Here is an 18,525-nt window from a genome sequence, read left to right on the forward strand (position 1 = left end):
CAAAGAAACTCATTACATTTGATTTCTTTTCAAGTCACCTTACAAAATTACATTTGATTTCTTTTCAAGTCACCTTTACAAATTCATTAAAGAATAATGAAAACACTTGGAGACATAAAGTGCTGTAGAACCCATCTCTTCCTCTGCGAAGAGATGAAAAAGGAAATCGTTCTGAGTGTGCTGGGTCCCTTACCCAGCAGTCATCCTATGACGTCAGTTGAAAAAAAAGTTCACCAAGTGCTTAAAAATCTGCTTTAATTATATTTCCATGAATTCCAAGAAGGACATCATTGCAGTTAATATTACAAAAAAAGCAAAGAGGGACATCTGAACATGCAATAAAAAAATGGATTCACAGTGAAAATAACGTATGTCGGTACTAAAATATAGTTACTTGGCTCCATGAAGGGAAAAGGTTTCCTCTAATTTATCCGTTTACTTGGATTTCATTATGAGAAATTTCTTTTTCTCTCTTTTTTTTTTTCTTTTTTTTGCTTGACAGCTTTGGGGATGTTTTCAATCTGTGCTATTACTGTCGGTATTTGACAGAGGTCCCTCGTTCTGAAAGCCATTATTCGCAGTCTATAATTTAATCAGAAAATCCAAAAGTACAACAAATAGCTTGGCAACTGTGTTCTTGTTACATACAAAGCCCATTAGCAAAAATATGTAACAAAATTTATGTAAAACAAACAATTTTGTGTTTATATACAGAAGTTTGCTTTATCCTCAGGCTACTCGAAAATGAGAGGGTGTGTGTGTGAGGGGGGGGTAGGAGGGAGGGGGACAGCCACCAATCTCCTTTGGACTTATTCTGCACAGGATAGAGAACTCTTAAAACGTAGGGGGACTATTTTGATTTTTCTTTGAACTGAGTCCTAAAAATGCACGAGAGCTTCTCAACGAAGAAGGGGGGAAGCTAGGAGTGATGATGATGGCTTTAAAATAAAGAACTTCTCCCTCCGTCCTTTGCAAGGTCTCCTAGATGACCTCCGCGGGTAGAGGGTAAAACTGAGCACATTTGTGCCTGTGACCCGAGGGCACAGAGAGGAGGGCGCGGCGGCTGGAAGCTTCGCATCTGGGGCATGCACGCGTTTCCTACTGGGAGCGTTTACACCTGGGAGCAGAAAGATCACACGCACACGGGACAGGTCACCCTGGTCTACACACACACACACACACACACACGCATGCGCAGCGAGACTCGTGGAGGGGAAGGGAGGCCAAACTATGCGTCTAGAAGTACATCTTGAAATCAGGTCAGAGCCAAGGGCGCGCTTCTGGGGCTTACAACGCTACGGGGTGCCTTGTAAACTCCGAAAAACTGCAGCTTCGCGGCATTCAGAGCCTCAAGATAAAATAGATCTCAGGCTTGTCGTCGCCGCTGGGCTGGGTGTGCAGGGCGGAGCCGGGGGAGCAGAAGCGGGCTCCGGGGGGCGTGGCCTCCGTGCGGGGGCGTGGCCTCCGTGCGGGGGCGTGGCCTCCGTGCGGGGGCGTGGCCTCCGTGCGGGGGCGTGGCCTCCGTGCGGGGGCGTGGCGCGGCGCTGCGCAGGCGCCCTCGGGGATGCCGCGGTCCTCGGGCCACCCCGGCGGCAGAAAGATCACACGCACGCGGGACAGGTCACCCTGGTCTGCACACACGCATGCGCAGCGAGACGCGTGGAGGCGGAGGGAGGCCAAACCACGCGTCCAGAAGTACATCTTGAAATCAGGTCAGAGCCGAGGGCGCGCTTCCCGGGCTCGAGGACGACGCTGCCGGGTGCCGTGTAACCTGCGGAGTGCGGAGAGCTGCAGCTTCGCGGCTTTCAGAGCCTCAAGAGAAAATAGATCTCGGGCTTGTCGTCGCCGCCGGGCTCGGTGTGCAGGACGGAGCCGTGGGAGCAGAGGCGGGCGGCGGGGGCGTGGCCTCCGGGGGCGTGGTCTCCGGGCGCGGGGCCTCCGGGGGCGTGGTCTCCGGGCGCGGGCCGCAGCGCTGCGCAGGCGCCCTCGGGGATGCCGCGGTCCTCGGCGCCCGCGCGCAGGAAGCCCGCGATGTAGGAGCCCGTGGAGTGCCGGGTCCCCGCGGGCGGCGGGGCGGCTCGGTGGCGCAGGACCACCCCCGCCGCGGGGCCGGGCTTGGCGCCCCTCTGCTTGCCGGCCTCCTGCCTCTCCCGGGCCCGGCTGGCGATGTTGCGCACCCGGCTCTGGCTGCGGGACGACAGCTTCCGGACCAGCGCCCAGGGCAGCGGGCTGGCGTCGCGCTCGGCGCGGGGCACCTGGCAGCCGTCGTCCTGGTCCAGGGCCACCAGCCTCCGCAGCTGCTCCGTCAGGGCGTCCATGGGCCCCAGCGCGGCGGCCGCCAGCGCCACGGCCTTCTGGTCGCGGAGGCCGGTGGCCACGAAGCTCCTGCTGATGCACTGGTACTTGCTTTCGAAGTTGCAGGCGATGTCCTCGGACGTCAGGTCGCCCAGGCTCTTGGACTTGCACGGGCTGGGCAGCTGGAGGGCGGGCGCGGGCACGCGGGCCTGGCGGGCGTGGGCATCGGGGGGCGAGCGGCGGCTGCGCGCGGGGGCGGCGGCACCTGGACAGGGGAGGCCGGAGGTGCTTTCGGGGGCGCCGTGCGGCGCTCCGGGGACGCGGGGCTGCGGGGTGTCCGGGCAGCGGCCGTTCCCCCGAGCTGCGGGGACGGGGACGGGCACGGGGACGGGGACGGGGTCCGGCGCGTGCGGGCTGCGCCCGGGCTGCAGAGGAGCCGCCAGGGGGCCTGCGGCGTCCCCGGGACGTTCAGCGGCAGGTGCGGGCAGGTGCGCGGGGCCTGCGGCGTCCCCCGCCCCCACGGCACTGTGGTCTCCGGGATGGAAGCGGGGCGCGCGGTCGGCTGGCGGGGCCGCGGGGGCGGGGGCTGGGGCGGGGCTGCGGCTCCCAGGCGCTCCTCGCACCTGCCCGGCGCCGGGGCTTCGCGGTGGCCGGCAGGGACACGTGGCCGAGGCCCCGGGCCGGTGGTTGCCCGCGGCGAGCGGGTCCTCCGGGGGCGGCGGGGGGGCCGTGGCGCAGGTGGTCGGGTGGAGCGTGTGCGCGGAGGCCTCGGGGCCCTTGGGCATCCGGGCGGGGGATGCGCGCGCGAGGCAGGGCTTGCATTTTGCCGCGGCAGCGTCGGGCTCCACGGCCGGCTCGGGGTCCAGCGCGGGCAGGGGAGGGTGACCTGCCACCACGCGGGTGCCGTGCGGGGGAGCAGCCGCTGCGAGGCCCCCCGGGCCCCCGGCCTCCTCGCACGGGCCGATCAGCGCCGAGATGGAGCTGCCCGGGTCGCCCTCGGCAGCGGGAGGGACAGTGTCAGGAGGATGCGAGACGTCGCTGTCCTGCAGACCGGCCGAGGAGCGCGAGTCGGGGCGCTCAGCACACAGCAGAGACACGTCGGACAGAGAGAGGGACGCTGCGGCTCGGCCCGTCACCCAGCCGCCCTCCAGGTCCCTGCCCTCCAGGTCCCTGCCCTCCAGGTGGCTTGGAGAAAACCTGCTTCCTGACCGAGGGCTTCTGTCCTCCCCCGAGCCTCCAGCGCGCGCAGGTGCCTGGATGCTCACACCACCTTGCGCTGCGGTAAGTGCGGGTTCCGGAGCCAGATGCTGCCTTGGGGAGCGGGGTTTGCGGGGACACTCCTGCTCCTGGCAGCCACCTGGCGCAGGTGATCTGGTTCTCCCGCCCCCGAGGCCCGGGGCTCCCAGCTGTTCCCCGGGGACGGATGCGCAGGATGCGCTGGCGACAGAAACAGCGGAGCCCCCTGGGCGGGGGTCTTTGTGGAGGAGAGCGCTAGAGGAAGAGGATAACTTTTTGTTGAAATTTGGAAAGTGTTGGTCTTTTATACTTGCCTTCCCTTTTCTTCTTCCATCCTTATCGTCTGCTGAATGAAACAAACAACACGTTAGGTAACGCGCATCACTCTTTTGCAGAACCTGCAGACACTCATGTTTTGTCTTCAGACAGACAAATGGAGAATGTAGGTCTGTTAACGTTGTGACAGTTATGGATCGCAGAGGTTTGCAACAGAGTGTCTGTGTGATGAGTGGATGGCGAAATATATTGATAGGAATTTCACTGAAGCTTCCCTTTGGGCGTCTATTACATCAGCTGAGGATGTAATATTCATTGTCAAAAAAAAATGTCAATGAGTTACCATACTTTTACAGTGAGGATTACCTTAAGTTGTTTCCTATTCAGATTTGTACTACACAGAAGCATGGCAATAAAAATAGAACAAGACAGTTCTGTTAAACAAAGTACTGTGGTACCTGTAAGCAAGATACTATAAACTTTCAAAGTTACACATGTATTAGTAAAAAAAACCACAAATCATATTACTTAAAAAAAAAAAAAAGGCAAAAGAACTAATTCAATCAGTTTCTAAAGCAGATTGGAAGGGGCGATAAATGTATTAAAATACCAAAAGCTATTGACTTTGAGATGTGAAAATTAAGAGTTGGTCACCAGTTCTATGCCACTGCTAGTTAATTTTTTTGTTAATCACATTTTTGTTTTAAATACACAAATTTCATATTGCGTTCTCTCCTTCTCAAAGAGGCAGTAAGATACCAGGCACAGTATGGAAGGCTATAAAAATGCACAGTTTACAGTAATTTGGAGTATCCCGTCATGCTTAGGATAATGCTAAGACAATATGGAATGTTCAATTTTCCTGACCTCATTATTTTAAGTTTTTTTAAGATGTTTTCAGACAGGATATACAAGAAAGGAGAATTTATGTAACTCATTAGATATCTTCCTAACTAAAGAAAAATTCATCCTAAAAAGTTTGATAAATCCCAAAATCATCAAGAAAAAAATTAAATATCCTATGATGTTACCACTCAGAGATAGGTACTGTAAGCTCTTTTCGGGGGACAGAATTATATATAGAATTTTGTATTCCACGTTTTCTCCACTTATTTTTCTCCTCCGTTTAATTTGAATCATTGCATGTCTCTGTTTTGTATTTACCACCAGCCTCATATAGCATATATGAGAGTGACAAACTTATAAAGCTGTTACAGGGAGGAAATAGGCATCAACTCAATATTGCTTTCTGGATTAACTATTGTTTATTGCTATTGAGGAGAGCTTTATTTTCCCCCCAAATGGGGTTTTTGAAATAAACTTTAAAGCACGTATTTTTATCTCTTCTCTGACACTGCTCTTAGCAAAATTTCAAAGTTTTAAACTTCCTTTTTTCTCTTCAAATAAACTATTCAAAAATTTGTCTCCTTAGAATATCTTATAACAAAAATCAATATAAGCAAAATGGAGTTTGTGAGAAAACAGAACACTGAAATTAGATTGTATGATAAAAGGAGAATTTTGCTAAAGTAAAAAGGTATCACATTGTCCATGTCTGAGGTGATTCTGATTTAATTAAAACAGTTTTGTTGCAGAGACCATCGAAAGGACAGAGTTTGGGTACGTAAGTTACCAAAGGCAGGGGAAAGAGTCACTGACACAGCTCGGGAGCTCTTTGGTACCTTGCAAAGCAGGCATCATTCTTTATCAAGTTTTTGATATGAGCGTAGCATCATGCTCAAATTAAGGAAAAAGGCAGGTAAGAAAAAAAAAGGAAAAAGGCAGGTAAGGCTTGGACCCTATGCTTGTGGAGACTGTAACTGGACAGGAGCCACAGACAATTGCCTTTCCTGCCAATGTCCAGGGATCAGGGAAATGAGGCCACAGGAAAACATCACCTGGGCTGCCTCCCGAGGAAGCAAAGATTTCTCAAGTGGAGAAGATGACCTGCTTCTAACATCTGGCTTCACTTCTTTCTCCATAAACATTTCCAATCATGGAAATGTGTTTTATGTTGGGGAAAGAAATACAGCTATATTCAACCCCAGAAAAATCAATGGAATTCTATTTATCCTCAGAACAATAGTAAATATTACACCTGCTTGGAAAACCAAGATCTCTGCTCCTCTTTTGCAGGTTTCACCTCCCTAGAGGGCACCTCACAGACTGTGGGCTCCATACCGTCAAACATGATTATCCCCCTCATCCCTCACTACCAATTCCAATTGTCAACGTTATTTTGAGGCTGTAGGGGATTAGGAAAGAGTTCTTCCACCCTCTTCCCAAAGTTTGAAATCTGCCTAAAGAGAACATTAAAAATTATTATTATTTTTTTTTTTTGTATATTTTTACTTCGACCGTGGAACGTCAACCAGGTCACAATGGTAACCAGGGACCAAACTACGGCTTCAAAAGATTTATTCTTAGAGAAACCTAAAGCATCTTACCCAGAGAGTTTTCTTTTCCTTCAGTGTCTTTCGCTGTTTCAGATAGGGGCAGTGACAAGGCCCCCAGAAGAGTTTTGTCAACAGGGAGAGAGACAGGGCGCTCTTGCAAGCTCCGTGTGGTCCTCCTCAGGACACCATCCTGATCTCTCGCAGCCTCAGACACAGAATCCTTGATCTCTACCATCTCTTGGAAGCCCATTTTGCTCTTCTTTCTGCCTTTGGCTGGAGCGCTGGCTGTGCGTCGTAGAATTCTGTCTCCAATTGATCGTTTCCGAACGTAATGGGAATTGTTTTCTGAAGAACCATGCCTGGGATTCTTATTGAACAATCCCTTCAGACCTTGGAGCTGTCTGCTCTGAAGACACAAAAGAATGAAGCACAAGTTAGGCCAATCCCATTGTGTTGACGACTTGCCTTTCCAATGACAGCTCCGTGAAAAATGGACACGCAACAAAATCTGACGGCCACTGGAGGATATTCCAACCAAGAGAACGGCAGCTCACAGCAGGTCTGCACAGTATCATGCACGTCTCGGGGACCTTACTTTGTGGGGAGGTGGCCTTCCGTCTTCACAACCAAGCTACCCAGAAGCTTCCTACCCAGAGATGACAAGGTGACAGGAACATTTTCCACACTTAAGAGACTGTTACGAACTTCAGCCATCCTAAAGCAACAGATGCATGTTTCAGAGTGGGAAGCAGGAAATGGAGTGACATGAGAGAGCATGCTGCCATAACCATTGAAAAAGAAATGTGTCAGCAACAACAAAGCACCATGCTGAGAAACTACCTTTGTAGCTCCTAGAAAGTGCAATATAGTGTAACTGGGGTTGAGTATTAAAGGGCTCCACTGCAAGGGAAGAAAACAAAACACAACAGAACACAATTTGGGCTCATTCAAGAAAGTGGCACAAGTAAAAACAAAAGAATGCGTATGCTTCCATAAACCCTTTCTTCCACCTTTGGTGATTTTTTAGTCACAGGTTCTTTCATTGCTCAACTCATCACCACCACATTGTGCACATTATGCATCTCAACATAAATACGCCTTGAAAGTGATCTGTACCGTGACTTAGCAGTAGACCTCTCTTTAGGAGGATGGAAATCCCAAGGGGATGCTTTCTTTTCATATTTTAATTTCTTTCTGGCTCAAGTTTTAAATAGATTCTGAATTGTATTGTTTCTCTAGAGCAGGATAAAATGCTAGAGTTGCTACTTAGTTAACCTGGGATTCCTGGAAATCCAAGAATCATTTTTCAATCATTAAAATGGACAGTTTAAATCATTAAAACTTCAGTTGTGTGCATTTATGCCAGAGGAAGCATCCCAACAAGTAGCAAAGGCAGAAACCAAGGACAAAACATAGAAAGTCCTGGAATAAAACCTCATTACTCTTAGAATATTGAGCGCCCCTCCCATACCAGTTGGGGATGGGACCAACTGATGTAAGGATAAACATTATACCCCCTAATCAGCCTGAATTGGCCCACTCCCTAGAAATTGGCTTGTAGTCATAAAATTATTAATATTAGCCAGTATTTTTGAGCATTTACTATATGCCAGGCAGCTTTCTAAGGATAACAGAGCTTTTTATGATGAGAGGTACCATTTCTGCCCTACATTTACAGATGGGGAAGCTAAGGCACAGAGAACGTCTATAACTCTACAGGAGCAGCTCCAAGCAATGCAGACTTCCTAATACAGAGCACTAGACATTCCTAGGTGCTAGTCAAGCCTCCTATGGTCCCTGAAGATCACATCTGGTCTGGAAATCCATTCCAGTGGCCAAAGCCCCAATTCCTTGGCATGACTAAAGGACAGCCTACTGATTTGTAGACCTCAAGTGAGTCGTGTAAGGAAGAGAGCAGCATCTTCAGAAAACTAGAATACATTTTTGGAGTCTATTTCTTAAAAGTAAGTCCTTCAGAGTCCCATGAGGAGCTTTAAATTCATTCCCGGAGTTTTAGGGTTATTCAGCTAAATACAAGGCATCCTGCCTAGAACTGGCTGGACTCACAGCCTAGTTAGTGCTGGGAATTCATCAAGCATCTGCGACACCCCATCGCCTCCTGCAGCCAGCCAGGGCTCTTCTTAAGCACTAACATACAGCTCAACATTTAAGTGTATATTTATTGTTTTAGTGCAACAAGTGATCGTCGGAGAGAAGAGCAGTTTTCTCATAAGCCCAGAGAGGTCCCCGAGGGGGAAGGAACGAGTACACTCCCCAAGACAATGCAAGGATCCACAATCCCGTGGGTGGGGACGGGACACTGCACACTGGACCCGCTGGGCTTCTTTCTAGATTTTCTGCCAAACAACTTTGTCAAGATGTACGTTCCTTTTAAGCAATTAGTCAAAAATTGACCTTGTTAAGGACCGTACGATCGCTGCACCTGGCTCTAAGCCCTGTAATCTTTCTCACCTTCCCATAGATTTCATTGATTGTTATGTGGACAAATATCGATGCCTCTGTCAGTCCTTCCAAGTAGACGTGCCGGTAGCCTGAGAAAAGCAGAGAAAATAATTGCCTTTTATTTGGACTTACATTTGGCTTTCCCCTGGGTGCAACTAAATGAAATGTTTGACTTTAAGTCTTTCCATTTCACAAAGCACGTTAACACTCATCATAGAACACATATTTTTCGTATCATATATGCCGTATGTTGTATGTAACACATGTCCTATATTAAGTCTTTCAAAGAACCACCCCCCCAAAAAAAACGGTCAGCCTAGAGAGGAAAGGCCGGCCCACGCGTACCAGGCACTAAGCTGCTGAAGGTCACAGTTCTTTGTCCAACGAAGTCTCGTCCAATCGGATCATGATCCCACACAAGGAACCGAACCAAAGCTATGTCTGGCATGTGTACTGTAAACGTCAGGGTTTCTTCCCATACAGGGTTAAATCCTCCGAGAAATAGGGAGAGAAAAATCAGAAAAGCAAAGGGCTTGGCTAAAAGGAATTGACAGCAGCATCTGCAGAGCCAACTGACAATTGCTTGCAATGGTTATTAAACCCGTGAAGATGACCAAGCCACTCCGGGCGGCCTTATTGAAACAAAGTCTTGGAATTTGCCCCATTGCTAGAAAATAATTGGTAGGAAGATTATCCATCAATAATTACATCAATTCTATTAATCTCTGACGCCCAAATCACACGGTAGGGAACGTTTCTTTAGGCAATTTCAGGATGCTTCAATAAGCTCAAAAAGTATCTTTAGTAGTGATCTAAGAATAATGTTTTAGCAAAAAAACTAAACTAAACTAAAAAAGAAAGAAAGAAGGAGGGAGATCCCACCTTGCCAAAAACAGAAAAAATTATGCTTTTCACCCACAAAAGATTCTGAAGCTATAATAATCACCAGCAAACATTTATAGGGTGCTGCGCAGGTTTCAATACTACTGTACATATAGCATCTTATTTATTCTTATAGCAATTCTCTAAAAATGTCAAGGCAGAGTTTTTGTGAGTTTTTTCTAATTAAGAAAAGACACATTATTCTTGGCTTTCAGAACTATATAACCTTTTAAAATTACACAAGTAACAAATGCTTTAAGGTAAGAAATGTCAGTATTTATAAGTCTTCTTGTTGAGAAAAATTGATACTCAGAGTAAGTAATGCACCTAAGGTCACACAACTAGTTACAGAGCAAAATTAAACTGTGCACTATTGTTTCCCAGTGGCTTCCCATGAAGAAGACCTTAAATACATCAACAATAGAGTTTCATCGCTATTAAAAATAAATAGGAAGATATGTGATTCAACTCCTATTCTGAAAGGTAAAAATACATTATTTTCTTGGTAAAATTTTCTCAGATAAAATAATTACATAAACTGACAAAAATTCACATACTTTGTTGGACAAGTTTGTTTTTCTTTTCTACAAATGAAAATAAATTTTATTACATGTGTTAAGAGGCATCAGCTACTTAATCTTACTGTTAAATGCCTCAGCTAAGGAAATAATTATGGACTCAAGTCACTGAAATGTCCCTCCTAAGCAAGAGAAGAGATTATGTTTTTGTTAATAGTCATTACCTCTCAATTACTCCTGAGACAAAAAAAACAACAACAAAACGAAAACAGTGGGCACTGGTGGGAGGAAAATGCAATACAGGAAGTCTCCTTCCTTTAAGCATGTTATTTCCTAATAGGTTTATGCTATTCTTGAAGCCTTTCCTTAAACTAGCACTAAAGAAAAACTCCTCCTAAGGGGGTGCCGAGGTGGCTCAGTTGGTTGAGTGTCTGACTCTTGATTTTGGCTCAGGTCATGGTCTTGGGGTCGTGAGGCTGAGTCCTGCATCTGGCTCTTGCTCAGTGTGGAGTCTGCTTGAGATCCTCTCTCCCTCTCCATCCACCCCTCCTCCCTGCTCATGCTGGAGCTCACTCTCTCTCTCTAAAATAAATAAGATCTTAAAAAAAAAAAAAATCTGAAACTAGTGCTGTACAATATGTGGGCTAATTGAATTTAAATTTAAAAAACAGAAAAGAAAAATTCCTCTTAAGGTTTCACTATGAACCTCTAATTTCTTAAATGTTTTGAGGCTTATGGTTTAGATTTGGAGTATTAATGACAAGAGATTGAGAAAAATAGGTATGCCATTATGTTTGTCAAATGTATGAACAGACACCATTTAAGAAGATTACCAAGAGGCTTAGGTAAAGAAAGTTATTTTTACATCATGGCCAGAATAAAAGAAAGCTGCCTATCCACCATATGTACATATTTAGGAGGAAAATTGCCAGAGCCTGCTGCACTTGCCTTTAGGGTTTTACATGCTCCAGAAAAAAATGAAAAATCCTCAAAACATAGAGGCAACATGAATGAAAGCTTTGAAGTAACTTACATCATGAAAGCACAATATAAAAACTGTAATGGAAGCATTTTCCTAAGTTTTAACCCTGCCCTTTAAAATATCATTAATTCTCTTCATTAGAAAAAAAAATTTGCTTCAAAAGCATTTAAAAAATAAATAAAATAAAATTTAAAAAGCAAAGAATTTAAAAGCCTAGATTACAAATCCACCAAAACATACCATGTATCAATCCCGCATTTATTCAATTTTGTTTAAAAGATTTTGACATAAATTCAGATGGCAGTTATGAATTCTAGGTATTTGTTTCTCCTCTATATAGATAAATTTTTCTTTTTCATTGCAAACTTTATTTCTAGGGCATCTTTTTTTTTTTTTTAAGATTTTATTTATTTATTCATGAGACAGAGAGAGAGAGAGGCAGAGACCCAGGCAGAGGGAGAAGCAGGCTCCATGCAGGGAGCCCGACGTGGGACTCGAGAAGCAGGCTCCATGCAGGGAGCCTGATGTGGGACTCGACCCCAGGACTCCAGGATCACGCCCTGGGCCGAAGGCAGGTGCTCAAACACTGAGCCACCTGGGGAATCCCTCTAGAGCATCTTGATTAAAAGTAAACAGATTATCATCTTACCATTGTCATCTACTACACGGGTTTGATCTTTACAGCAATCTACTGGCAATCCAATAATTTCAACTTCAACGAAAGGATCAATGATCTATTAAATAAAGAGAGAGTATTATTACAACCCTGTGGTAAAACTAGACCATCGGGTATATCAGATTTTTTGGGGGGGAAACTAATGAGTATGACTTCTGTTCATAAGGAATTCAAGAAGACCATAGCCTTGAAGAGTAACTTCCTGCTTGGAGACTGGGCTCTTGTGTCACCCTAGGCAAGCTATACATCCGGGCTTCAGTTTCCTCATCTGCAAACCTGAGACCCCAGTGTCAGCTTCCTCAGAGCGTCATCCAGGTGAGATGCTGGGAGAATGGAACCGGATGGTGGCAAATATATTTCTTTTTATTCCAGTCATGAAGAAGCAATCAGGTAAATTCAAATTGGAGGACTGAGAACAACTGGCTTGGACGCTTTGTAAAATGTCAATGCCACGAAAACAAAATAGGAAAGCTAGAGAACTGTTCTAGATTTTAAAAGGACCAAAGAGAAATGACAACTAAAAGCAACGTGTGATCCTTTACTGGATCCTGAATATATAAAGCATAAAAGAAGAAGAAAAGAAAGAAGATATGAGGGCAATTTGGGGACACCTGAGAAAACTGAATATAGATTTTATATGAAATAATATTACTATATCAATATTAAATGTCATGATTGTATCGTGCTTATAGAGGAGAATGTTCTTATTCTTAGGAGATAAATGCTAAAATATGTAGGTATTGAGGAGTCAAGGTGTTAACTTATTCTCAAATGACTCTATAAAGAAATGCGATTGTGTGTGTATATACATGTATATAATTTTTGAATTGTGTCACATTTGCTTCATCTCTCATGTATGTGTATGTGTATACATACGTACAAATGTGCACACATCTATACATAAACAGACACACACAGCTACGCGTGAAAGAGAGAAAGTGAATGTAACAAAATTCAGTGATTTTATTGGTGAATCTAGATGCCGGAGACATGGTATTAATTTGACTATTCCCACAACTTTTTCTGAGGTTTAAAATGTTTCAGCACAAAAGGTTTGAGAGAGAAAACAGAAAGCGAGTCTTCAGTTTTGCAGACAATGAAGAAAAGAAGGAAGGAAAGAAAGGGTAAGGGATACATTTTCTGAGCCTGTCCGAGCATCACTCTTGCTGCTGCTGAGGGGAGGACAGATGGGCAGCGGGGAGAGCAGTCACCCGGGGGGGGATCTCAGTGGGGCGGACGAGAGACCGTGGTGGTGTGGGCTCGGCTGGAACGGTCCCTCCCGTATGGAGCCCCTACTTTCTGAGGAGTAGGACACGGTGCCATCTGTTGAAGACGAGAGCGAAGCCTGGAAATAGCCCCTGCGGAGGACGGGCTCAGAGGCTGACGGGGTGAGGCGGGCGGTCACACGGCGTCGTGGGCCAGCTGAGATTTGCAACAAGGAGCCTCCGTCGGAACCCAGCAGCAGGGCTGTGGGTGTCTCCCATCAGCAGCCAAGACCCCAGAATGCCAGGTTGACAAGCAGGAGCGGCAAAGAGCCTGAGGATATAGACCGCGCCTGCGAGGAAAGACATGCGCTGCCTCCCAAGCAGGTGATGCCCTGCACTCCAGGGCCACCAGTAAGCCGCTTGCTATCTGATGAGCTGACATCAGTGTTCGTCTATGAACACATGCGCGGGGTGCGGAGCGGGGGGACCCTGAAGATATCCCCGATACAACGCAAACACCATAGACTCATCGTGGCTTACCTCGCCTCGGTCTCCGAACATGGAGTCTGGAGGTTTGGGGAGCTGCTGTCCACTGATCACTTTCAGGATGAGCTGCTTTTTGGGGTTGGCAGGAAGTGGGTCACCAGAGTAAGGGTTGAAAGTACCTAAACCAAGTAAAGCAGAGTTTAAAAGCTGAGGCTCGTAACATGGGAAAACCCAAACACACACACACACACACACACACACACACACACACACACACACCCCGTTTAAGCATGTAGAACACAGAAACAACAAGTGCTGAAGTACTACAGTGTTTCTTGGAGCAAAGAAATGATCACATAACGATCAGTGTGGCTTTCACCGAGGGCAATGCCAGCTGGCATTTCTGCAGCTGAGGTTTTTGCTAGAATCCATGCTCCCAGAGGCAAGGGCCTGGGACAACTTAAAGTGTCTGTGGTGCAATTATCAATCCTGGCAAGGGGGGAGAGAGGCATTTTCTTGGAATGCCAACAGTGGAGGGAAGGGGCGTAGTTATGTCAGATTCACATGATTTTCTGACTTAAACTATCATAGGGACGGAGGGTGGATATAACAGAAAGAAGACTGAAACGAAGTAGTGAACAGCAGAGTTAGAAAACATGCGAGGCATCAAATCCTAAAGGCACATTTGTCGCCACTTCCTTACCTGAACTGTTAAAAATCTGATTTGGAAAGTGTTTAAAGAATTTTAATGAGCAGAACCCAAACAAGAGTTTTTTTTCGATCTAACGCTACATTCTCTTTTTCCTTTTTTGTTAGCGCAATTCTGTAATGGGACCGCACGGACTAAAGGGGCTCGATGAAGTTGTCTCAGGTGCTATTTTAATTTTGCTGGTGGGTTTCAGACTCCTCAAAGACGGGGCTCAGGCCTTACAAGGCAGTACAATGTAGACGTAATGCCCAGGGGGTATCAGGTATCAGGCCTCTGGAGCTCAGAGGACAATCCCTTGCTACCCGTGTCCCTCTTTGTGTGCACAGCCACACGAGAACATTCTAAACGTCACGCTGCCCACGTGTAAAAAAGTTGTGACAAGAGTTCTACTTTAGACGCCAGCACCTTAATCTAACGCTTTTTATACAATCATGTTGCAAAACGCTGACATATCACACTTTCCGGAGAGCTGCTCCACTCAGGCGACCTGCATTCAGAGAGAGGACGATGAAGTGGACACACACCTTTGCACATTTGCTGGGGTTTGAGGACGTAGCCACAATTGCCATTGGTCTTGAATTTGGCTCGATTTAATTGCATCATTCGCCCTTCGGACTGGTAGTTCAGAGCCACTGCGCAAGTTCAAAGTTCGAGAGAATTAGGCAAGGCAGCAGCGCGGAGCCAGGGCCTCCCGAGAAAGGCTCCGAGGCATACGCACCTAGCTGGCAGCCTGCGTTCCAGTAGGGCAGAGGGTTGAAGTTACTGGAATCGATGCGGTAGGCAGACGGGTAAATCCTCGTGAGCTGCTTTTGGTTGTAGATCATGAACTGCTCCGATTTCTGCTGAACCACCTGATGTGCTCTTGTTTCACTAAATGATAACACGTTTCCTGTGGTTCCTGGCAGTTTGTAATAAAGAAAAAAGAAAAGTGAGAACCTCAGTCAGGGAAACAGCACCCACGAAAGACTTCCTAATACATCAGATTATGCCCATAAGAAAAGGCAGAGCAAAAGACTGAATTCAGACCGGACTAGAAGTAGCTTCTGACCAAGAAAGATCCATAAAATCCCATTCTTGAGACTCTCTTCATCACGGTTTTGAGGTCAAGTCTGAGCTGCTCATCTTGCAAGGATAACTGCGTGTTTCTGAGTCCCGCGTTCTCCCAGAAATTCAATCATCCCACTAATTCACGTCTATCTGGCTAGTATGAGGAGGGCTGGCAGGAAAATTATCTTCTAGGGGTGTGATTCCAACAGACTATCTTTGCCAAAGATACAGACAGTCATGGATGAATAAAAACTATGTAACTCATTCCTGATACTCATTGACGGCATTCATCCCAAAAGCACACATGTAAAGCACCTATTAACTGACAGCAGAAAGAAAATAAAAGACCAATTCTAAAGGAGAAAAACGGAGTTTCAACGTTAATTTGAATAGAATTATGAAACCAGTCGAAAGCTATTTGGGTAAAAGGCATAATAATGGAGAAAGATTTTGAAAGAGCATTATAAATACATAAAATCTCAGAAACAAGAATAATCACTCACCATCCACATAAACCATGGGAAAAAAAATAAAGGGAGGTAAAAGAATAGGAAGCCTGTGCTAAAGTTTCTGCTTGGACTATCATCAGAAGGTGTCGATCCAGGGCCAAGGAGGCTCCAAATCTAGGGGTCGGGATGGATGGAGGCACTCAGTATCCAGGCACTCAGTATCCCACCCTTGTCTCCCAATCCCGGGTCTATAATGGCCCTACTACTCCTACCCCTTCGCCAAACGTCCTCACCCTACCCCCAAAGTGACCCCTCATAAGTCTTCTGGACATGCTGGGCGAAGCCGGCCCGAATAAAGACCCAAGCTTGCCCAGAGCCTCGTGCCCATTCCAGAGTTTACTCTGACAAGCTCAGTGTGTCTGAACCCAGACAGAGGGACACGGCTCATGACAGCAAGGAGCTGAACCCTACGGCCCTGCTGGGCCAACTGGGCCTGAATGGAATCCACATGGCATGTTAGTTGGAGCATGTAGCATCATCCCAGGGCCCCTGGCGTCCTCAGGACTGTCTGACCTAGGACGTTAAACGCTGGCCAGATGACTACTGACTACACTCTAGAGATGGATCCTGGGATGATCGTGACTACCAGACGGAGGCCAAGAGATTAGGGAATTACAGTTTTTAATCTGACGATTTCCCCCAGGGACACTCTTTCCTTACCACATATATTTTATTGACACACTTACAAGCCGTAGTTTCTGTTTGTCAAGCATACGAAAAATAAACTTACTTGCGGGTTTTGAGGGGTAATGCCTTAAAACATGACAGGAGAACGTATACGGTCTTTTTGACAAGCCACAGTCAGATGCAGTGACACCAGCGCCAGTGCCACTCTTCTCTCTGTCTCTCCACATAAGTATGTACACCACATCCTCAAGAAGGTGACCTTGCTAATTAGGCACATGCCAATTAGCATATGAATAGATCTGCGTTGCTTTGCATTGGGATAAGGCAGGCATTCATTATTTATCGCTCACTTTGCCACGCGACACGGCGGTTCAAGAGCTAGAGAGTGCTCAATACTATTTTCCATTAAGCTAATAGAATTATGGTTTCTTAAGGAATTTATTAGAAATCATACTCCTGGGGGAACCTGCGTGGTTCAGCTAATTAAGCATCTGACTCTTGGTTGCCACTCAGGTCATGATTTCCAGGTCCTGGGATTTAGGGGACCTCCTGCCTGAGGATTCTCTCTCTCTCTCTCTCTGCCCACTCCCGCTCATGTTTTTTCTCTCTCTCTAATAAATAAATCTTTTCCAAAAAAATTACATTCTTCTAAACCAAATACACCTTTAGCTCCATTAAACCACTCACTGGGTTGATTTTCTAGCTATGGACGGTTATTATAAGGACAGGTTCTCATGTTCTCGCATGTGAAATTATTTTTTTTATTGTCCCCATTTGAAGAAAGAATCAACACCACATGTAGGACAGAAAAAGATACACTTGTGGAATGGTAAAAACAAAAAGGAGAGACCTGAAGGGAGGATCCTGGAGGTTTGACACAGGAGACTCAGCACGACGTCATTTTTCCTTTACTAAGATTTGTTGGAAAACGGGAGATTTTTAAATTTGCATTTCACTTTCACTAAAACTAAAATTAGACTGCAAGGCCGCACGACTGTCGTTTATTTCTATAAGCATTCAGTAACGGAACAAAACAGAAATGCTGAGGAAGAGGATAAAGGGAAGAAGAGGAGCTAGCAGGAAGGTGCAGGGTAAGAGCACTTGTGACTAGGATCTCTCAACGCAACAGGATGCAAATAATAGGTGGAAAACAGTGAAAGAATCCGCGCTTCTGAAATTCCTGCACTTTCTGTTAGATCTTCAATCCGTGGGCTGAATCATTTTCACCAAAGTCAGATTTTCCAATCAGAAAATATGGGACTTTTCAAGGTGTTATTTTTTTTTCAAGGTGTTATTTATTGTTATTATTTAAGCTCAATTTACCAGCATATGGGATAACAAGGGCGCATCGTGTCAAGTGCCCTCCTTAATCTGGGTGTTATTTTAGCTTTCTGCTTTCTTCTGGTCATTCACACTGGCCACGTCCATCTGTGACCTGGCCGTGAAACCAGGTCAGGTCTCCACAGTTCACGCCTTGGGCGAGACGTTGCAGTAATGCACCTGTCCTTACATAATCATGAAGTCTTCCTCTGCCCTCCCTGTGAGCTAAGCAGGGTTACACTGGCGGTCAGCTTCCTGACACATCGGACGCTACGCTGTTCCAGAAATGTGTGCTGATGAGCTGAGTGAGAAGAGATTAGTAAACGGCTGACCAAGGAAGGTCAAGAATGTCTACCCGACAGAAGAACTCAGTCCTTACCATCATCCACGATGTCCTGGGCGGCCACGGAGTTTGTATACACCACCAAGTCAGAGAGCTCTCGGCAGAGCTTCATGGTCTTCCTGCGCCGACCCAACCTGGGAGGTACACAGCCAAGGACTCGTGTCACTGGGAGCTGGGAGCTGGGAGGGCTTGGGGTTTGTGTTTACTCCACCTTCCCTACCTGCTCCTAATGGAGCCAGGATTAGAACCCAAGGACAATTCCCAGCTCAGCCCTCTCTCCACCACAGAATCCTCCTGATGTGGTTTTATTCACCGCGTGGCCAAGAATCGGAGCCTTCTCGTGCACGTGTGAGCTCTGTTGGGAAGGGCTGGACTGCCACCGACCCCCGCCAGCCAGTAACACCGGACTTCACCGGCATCTCCTCCCCGTTGGCAGGAGGAGAACCTGGACTTCTGTTTGAGAACATTCCTGGCACAGGTCCCCTGGAAGGTGACCCCATTCCTCTTACATCCTTTACCGTAAGTACATATTGAATCTTGTGTACCCTGAGGGTA

The 18,525-nt window shown here is 46.7% G+C and overlaps 1 protein-coding gene across 5 annotated transcripts in view; it reads right to left on the minus strand.

The window, feature by feature from the left end:
* Positions 1 to 238: 238 nt before the first annotated feature.
* The window catches only part of PLCH1 (phospholipase C eta 1), a 200,123-nt gene continuing 181,836 nt past the window's right edge, over positions 239 to 18,525 (minus strand). For 2 of the 5 annotated variants that reach the window (XM_072727221.1, XM_072727217.1), the window contains 10 exons: positions 18,007 to 18,104; positions 14,843 to 15,022; positions 14,649 to 14,756; positions 13,470 to 13,594; positions 11,698 to 11,782; positions 9,012 to 9,158; positions 8,676 to 8,755; positions 7,044 to 7,103; positions 6,255 to 6,609; positions 239 to 3,877 (listed from right to left, as the gene is read on the minus strand). In XM_072727221.1, the coding sequence (XP_072583322.1) occupies positions 1,806 to 3,877; positions 6,255 to 6,609; positions 7,044 to 7,103; positions 8,676 to 8,755; positions 9,012 to 9,158; positions 11,698 to 11,782; positions 13,470 to 13,594; positions 14,649 to 14,756; positions 14,843 to 15,022; positions 18,007 to 18,104 (3,310 nt within the window). In that variant the 3' untranslated portion in view covers positions 239 to 1,805. The remainder of the gene's footprint in view (positions 3,878 to 6,254; positions 6,610 to 7,043; positions 7,104 to 8,675; positions 8,756 to 9,011; positions 9,159 to 11,697; positions 11,783 to 13,469; positions 13,595 to 14,648; positions 14,757 to 14,842; positions 15,023 to 18,006; positions 18,105 to 18,525) is intronic. The other 3 variants (XM_072727218.1, XM_072727220.1, XM_072727219.1) reach the window with 3 other exon arrangements.

The sequence above is a fragment of the Vulpes vulpes genome, chromosome 11 (genome assembly GCF_048418805.1).
Source record: "Vulpes vulpes isolate BD-2025 chromosome 11, VulVul3, whole genome shotgun sequence".
Lineage (NCBI taxonomy): Eukaryota > Metazoa > Chordata > Mammalia > Carnivora > Canidae > Vulpes > Vulpes vulpes.